Consider the following 6,161-nt stretch of genomic DNA (forward strand, 5'->3'; position numbering starts at 1 on the left):
AGAATTTAATGCAAATTAAGAACACACTTCCAAACCTCATTAGATATTCATGAGTTTTAGAAAATGACTTAATACTCCCAGTTTAAGTTCTCCTTTGTTCAGCCTTAGTGTGAAAATGTTTTATTTTCTTTTATTACTGTGGTTTTTGATATTCTGTGAACTTGGTAGTTACAAGCTGCAATCTGAAATTTGGTTTTTCACTGCCATTGATAAAAAATATTCAGTTGGTACCTTTTATATTTTACTGGGGGCAGGAAAAACAAACTTCACAAGCTGTTGGAATGTCTGTCTTCACAGAATATCGAAAAGCTGCAGGAAGCAAGATGATGTATTCATTCAAAATACATTTTACTTGCTGGTATATAGACAACAAAACAGTACTAAGCTAGAAAAATTTTTTAGAATTTTATTTGACATTAGTTATTGTGAAGATTGTTTAAAAAAGAAAGCGAAAAAAGATTTCTTTCAACTACACCTACTTGTTAGGAGGGGAGTTATATATTTATAAAGATATGATCAATAAATATAGAATGTGTACACATATCTCTGTACTGTGATATAAATGCACTGAGAGCTATAAAGCACAAGAGAAGCAAGCCTAGGAACACAAGGTGTAGCCAATTGTTTCTCTTGCTTTTCAAGTGCTCTACAGCTCCTAGTGTGTTTATATCACAATACAGAGACATAGGAAGGCATTCATATTGTTTTTATATTTTTTATTGATTTTGCACAATATAAAAGTTACAGTTGGCAGCCAATCAGCGTGGGTTATATCTGAAGTATTTTATAATGAGGCTTGGTACCCACTAGCGACGTAAGGGTCATAATATTATAATAATTATTGTAAACATATTCGTAAGAGTGTTATGTTGCTTATTTCGTAGTGGGAATGCACTGAAACATAAGCATAACATGCATTAAAAACCAACATAATCGCGAACATAAAAATATAGGCAGGTTATGTTTCTGATCCTTATGTCCCTAGTGGTTACCAAACCTAAATAATACAAGTACGATGGATGGAAGATATATTAAATCAACTAACCGAGTGCTCCATCAATTAACAATACCAAAAATCAAATAAAAAGCATTTTCTTTTTAATATCTTTTATTCTGCAATGTACAAACTAAATGAAGTTATACGTCATATACTTAAAACCTGGGAGAGCAGATCTTTTACATCCTCATATTCTACAAATGGTTTTAGAAATGCAAATGTCTAACATGGCTAGTTTTGCCCATTAAAGTTTATGACAAAACTGATAAGCATTGTTACCTATAAAGTCCTTGGGAACAAAGCAATTCTGATTTGCCTCTTAAAAAGGCTTAATAACGTAAGTTTCGGAGAAGGAAAAGCAGATTAAGAAAAAGTTAGGCATTTTAGAAAACGTTCTCTATCTTGAAGAATCTGAGCTAGAACTGCTAAATCTACGTCTTCTTTGTGGCGATCGTGACCTAGATGGTGATCTACGTCTGCGTGGAGGTGAAGCTGGTGAACGAGAGCGCCTAAATGACCTGTAGTTGCCACCCCCTCTGAATCTTGGTGGGCTTCTTCTCCATGGCTGTCTTCTTCGAGGTGGACTTGGGCGTCTGTAGGGTGGTCTAACGTCCCTTTGTCTTGGGGGAAGAACAGTCTGTACTGTTATTTCCTGGCCATCAATTTGCCCGCCATCCATGTGTTTCAATGCTTTTTCACATTCTTCCGGATCATCATATTCAACATAACAAAATCCTCTTGGCAGAGAGTTAAACCTATCCAGTGGCAAGTCCACTGTTTTTACATGTCCATAAATACCAAATATCTCAAACACATGATCTTTGTTAATGTTACGAGAAAGGGGAGTAACATGCAACTTTGTTGGTTTTGGAGTTGGACTTCTCCTCCGTCGCCTTGGTGATCGTGACTTTGACTTAGACTTTGAGCGATACCTTGATCCTGAAGATGAACTTGAGTTTGATCTTGGCCTTATACGTCGCACAGGACTAGGAGACTTGGACACTGATCTAGAGGTAGATCTCTTGGGTGCTTTTATTGGTGGTTTTGGAGGTGGGGATTTTGATTTTACCTTGGGTTGTTCTGGTGGAGGTATAGCTTTGGTTTTAGTCTCCTTTGGCTCTTTTGTAACCTCTTTTCCTTCTACCTTGATTTCCTTCTTTGTTTCTTTCTTTACTTTGGCACTTCCTAATAAAAAATAATATAAAGTTGATTTATAAATAAGACCAATTGTATTCTGCCGCGTCCTCATTTTCATTCCTAAAGCAAAAAAAGAAATTCAATAAATTTCAAATGGTTTAGCATGGTATGTCCTCTTATTTTCCACAATATAACTTAATATTTGCCTGAAAACATGCAAAACATTTGAATATTTGAGGGATTCATAATTTCTTGTTATAATTTGTTGGTATGTTGTCTTATTTACCACAGCTCTAGACCAATCAGAAAGCCAGAAAATTTACATTTGTGGTAAAAAATACTACAAGTGGAATGGATATCAAGAAAATATGCTACAATCAAGAAAATATGCTATAATCAATCTGTCAAGCTTAATGTTATGATCCCGAGGATGCATACCATATACTTCCACCCTAGCTCTCCCCCTACCCCCAATTATAAGGAATTTTCCTCTTTACTAGCCAAGCTTAGGTATTTTATATCAATACATACTGTACATGATATGCTTATACCAAAGCCAACAGAGAATTCACCTTGTTTGCTACAAATGGTGTCTATATATCTATTTTGTCGTTAACATTTTGCTTTAAGTATCAAAGCCTCACCTTTACGAATAGGAGATGGTGAGCTCGAGCTGCTGGACCCGGAACTGCTGGAACTAGAACTGCGGCTACCACTGCTGCTTGATCCTGAACTGGAGCTGCGGCTGGAGCTACCTGAACTGCCACTACTTGAAGAATAGCTGTCGCTGCGAAAAATATAAACCAATTTATGAATATATACACAACTGTCAAAGACGCATGAGAACAAACAAACAAATGTAAACACTATACGACGCGATTGAACAAGACGCAGACCTGCTTGATGAAGAACTTGGACGTCTAGCTGGCTTCTCCTTTGCTTTATTTTTCCGTACTGGACTACGGCCTCTTGTAGATGATTTGGCTTTGTCTTTAGCTTTGTCCTTTGCGTCGCGACGAGCTGGAGAGCGAGAGCGGCTGCGACGACCCCTTAAAAATACAAATTCAGTGAAATTTAGCAAGAAAAACCCTTAAATACAACCTTACATTTAAGGACAAGTCAATGATAAACAAATTACACGAATTTTCTTTCCAAACAAGCAAAGGATTGAGCAAGATGGATTGGATAAATACTTACATTTCTTTACAAATCCAAAACAAAATGGCGACGCACAGAGAAAACCAAACGAAAGAGCCTGAGTACTAGCTTGAAGATTCTAGATCCCAGTGCTATTTTTTCGCGCGGTCATCAAAATGGCGGCAAACATGAAGACTGAAGAACAAGAACAACAAGAGATCTTGTTCTCTATACAAAAACAGTATTTTCAAATGGTACCAATCAAATTTTTTGACTGGAAGGTAATGCAAATTTCTCATATGGCTTGAACACGACAATAGCTAAGAAAAAGATGGAGCATTATCTTTTACTTGAACTACAAGACCTCTACTTTTCGTCCTACTAAATTTTTTTCTAACTCTTACTTAATTCGTACCAGAATATCGCACAATATTTAGACAGTACTTTACAGAAAGTCATATTACGAAAGGTTAGTTATTTAACATTATTTTAGTGCACTAATGCATTATGAATATTCATGATTTATAAATAATAATAATGATAATAGTAATGACAAGATTGATGATGATGATACCCCATACCCTGAAATGCCCAAACCTCAGGACTCAAAAAGTGGCCAATTTATCTGGAAATGTCTAGCCAAAATTTTTATTCAGGCAAATTCTTCTTCATAGGTTGGTCTTCTTGATTGCAGTCACATTGACTGAGCAAATGTTGATTAGTCTGAGCAGTTGTTTTTTTTAGCCCTGATAATGGATAGACCCACTTGCCTCTATCTCCTCTCCCCCTATAGCACCCACCCCTATCCCCCCTCCCCCTATAGCACTTACCCCTATCCCCCCTCCCCCAAGATAAATACTTCAGTTTCAAGTTCTCTGTTGCTCAGGCATAACCTCAATTTGTGCAGAATATTCATGTGTTTCAGTGAAGGTCGGTGAAATTTCAAAGTGTTTGTATTGTTGAAGTTGTACATCCTTTACCTTACTGTTGGTATTTGTGAATATTTATACACTGATTCAAGGTTAACCCTGAGTAAATGAGACTGTAATCTAGAAACACAGCAGTAATTTGGAACTTGAAAATGGTCTATTACGAGAAAATTGAGTATTTTTTTCGATCATCAGCTTCTACAATGCTTGTTGCTTTTAGCCCAGACATATTTTTTGGAAAATTTGACTGTAAATTTCTTAATTGGCAAAGTGTGAGTATTTTGTAAAACCAATTCTGTTGATTCTATTGCTTTACAGACTTACATGAGCAATGAGTTTGTCAAGTACACTCCTTCAATTAGGTACAAGAGGATGTTCCTAAAACAGCTGATGAAGATCAGTGAGGAAGCAAACCATGAACTTGTAGATGAGCTTTATGAATGTTATGCAGAAGTTATTAGCGAAGTGGATGATGATCAGAGCCCTTGCTACAAGACTTATATTCTTGTAAGTAGCAGCCATTGAAAAAAAGATGGCAATAAGAACCAAAACGCATAGAACATACGTCATTCCAGGATGAAAAGGAATTAAATGGATTTAAGCATCTTAAAGACAAACACTGTCAGCAACAATTATAATGAGTGCTAAAATGGCTCAATTCGTTGCTTTGCAAAAATGAATGTGGTTTAAGCAGGAAGTACATGTACGTCCTGCTTTTTGTCAGCCTAATTCATGGGCCGATCACAATTATTTATTTCTAATTGTACATGTATGTGTAGTACAATTTGCTTCCTCATACATTCTGGCATAGAATCGAGCCGACAAATTGCAGTGTTTGACAGGCTTTAAGTGAAATTTCTTAAGCCCCACAATTTGTATTTGGTCTTAATTAACTTGGAATGCATGTGCCTGGCTAACTATATTAGACAAGGGTTAGGGATGAAAGGGGAGTGGAGTGGAGGGGAGGGACAAAACTTCAAAGATGCAGGTTTTAATTGATATTTAACCAGCAGTGATTTGATTTAAATGTCCTAGCCATCTGGTTCTGGTATTATTGTGGAAGAATCACAAAACATAATTTCTCAGGGAACGACTGGCCTTAGCACTTGGCAGGTATTTAACTAGTACTAATAATGTGTTACTTTATTCCTTTAAAAAAGCTTACTCAACTAATGTCAATGCTGATCAGCCATGGTTGGTCAATAATCATGTGCTAGAATTGGCTACTCTGAAACAATGACTGTCTGTTATATTTCATACCAGACAGCTGTAATACATAGACCCCTTGCATGTGACGTCAAAGCAGCTTGATCTGGGGGACAAAACGAAAGAATTCCAATCTCCTGAGAATTGGAACCTATTGTTTTGTCCCCCAGATTGAACTGCATTCCAATGTGCTGCAAGGGGCCTATAAATTCATAATTATCCTTTCTACAGGCAGCTCTTTACATGCTGGAGTGGGTTTTGGAAAATAGCAAAGAGTTTGAAAACAGGTTGGTGAGAAACATTGTTGAGAAATTGAGAACTGGTTTCATTATGTGATTGGCAAGGTAATCATGTACTTTATTAACAGCTGACAAGTCATTTGAAAGCTGGTTGGCCAAAGTCAGCAGGGGCGTATCCAGGATTTGTAATGGGGGGGGGGGGGTCCTTACATACCAAGTTGTCACTATGACATCATATGACGTCAATATGACATAGCAACCTGTTGTTTTGATGAAAAAGAATCATAGTCGATAGAGGAGAAACGAAACGAAAAGACGGCTCCGAGAAGCAAGAAAACTGATTTTCTTAACTGCTTAAGTTAAGTCTAAACAAATCTTCACACACTGCATCAAAGGCTGGTTAGATTTTTTTTGGCTTTAAAAGGGGGGTTATGGGCAAACTTTGACCCCCCCTGGATTCGTCCCTGTCAGCGACTGTCAACGCACAAGTGTTGATTGTCAGAAAGTCATGATTAA

At 37.0% G+C, this 6,161-nt stretch overlaps 2 protein-coding genes across 2 annotated transcripts in view; one reads left to right on the top strand and one right to left on the bottom strand.

Moving 5' to 3' along the window:
• Positions 1-1,090: 1,090 nt before the first annotated feature.
• LOC148911961 (uncharacterized) lies at positions 1,091-3,365 on the bottom strand. Its single transcript, XM_089028218.1, has 4 exons — positions 3,332-3,365; positions 3,031-3,183; positions 2,779-2,921; positions 1,091-2,182 (listed from the first exon to the last, which is right to left on the bottom strand). Coding segments are annotated over exons 1-4 (1,086 nt in total). The 5' UTR covers positions 3,334-3,365; the 3' UTR covers positions 1,091-1,394.
• Positions 3,180-6,161, top strand: part of LOC148911962 (protein-lysine N-methyltransferase EEF2KMT-like) — a 9,975-nt gene continuing 6,993 nt past the window's right edge. Inside the window, exons 1-5 of the mRNA XM_089028373.1 lie at positions 3,180-3,552; positions 3,690-3,740; positions 4,519-4,707; positions 5,236-5,313; positions 5,638-5,693. Coding sequence (XP_088884499.1) covers positions 3,448-3,552; positions 3,690-3,740; positions 4,519-4,707; positions 5,236-5,313; positions 5,638-5,693 — 479 coding nt within the window. The 5' untranslated portion in view covers positions 3,180-3,447. The remainder of the gene's footprint in view (positions 3,553-3,689; positions 3,741-4,518; positions 4,708-5,235; positions 5,314-5,637; positions 5,694-6,161) is intronic.

Source organism: Actinia tenebrosa, unplaced genomic scaffold (assembly GCF_029948245.1).
Source record: "Actinia tenebrosa isolate PJP-AT-01 unplaced genomic scaffold, QUT_ActTen_1.0 PGA_scaffold12__29_contigs__length_12842862, whole genome shotgun sequence".
Lineage (NCBI taxonomy): Eukaryota > Metazoa > Cnidaria > Anthozoa > Actiniaria > Actiniidae > Actinia > Actinia tenebrosa.

What these genes read in the sequence shown, in the direction of transcription:
- LOC148911961 (XM_089028218.1), bottom strand. An exon ending in CCAAGTTCTTCATCAAGCAG is followed by an intron (nt 2,922 to 3,030) that starts GTCTGCGTCTTG and finishes TATTTTTCGCAG; the next exon opens with CGACAGCTATTCTTCAAGTA. An exon ending in ACCATCTCCTATTCGTAAAG is followed by an intron (nt 2,183 to 2,778) that starts GTGAGGCTTTGA and finishes ATTTTTTATTAG; the next exon opens with GAAGTGCCAAAGTAAAGAAA.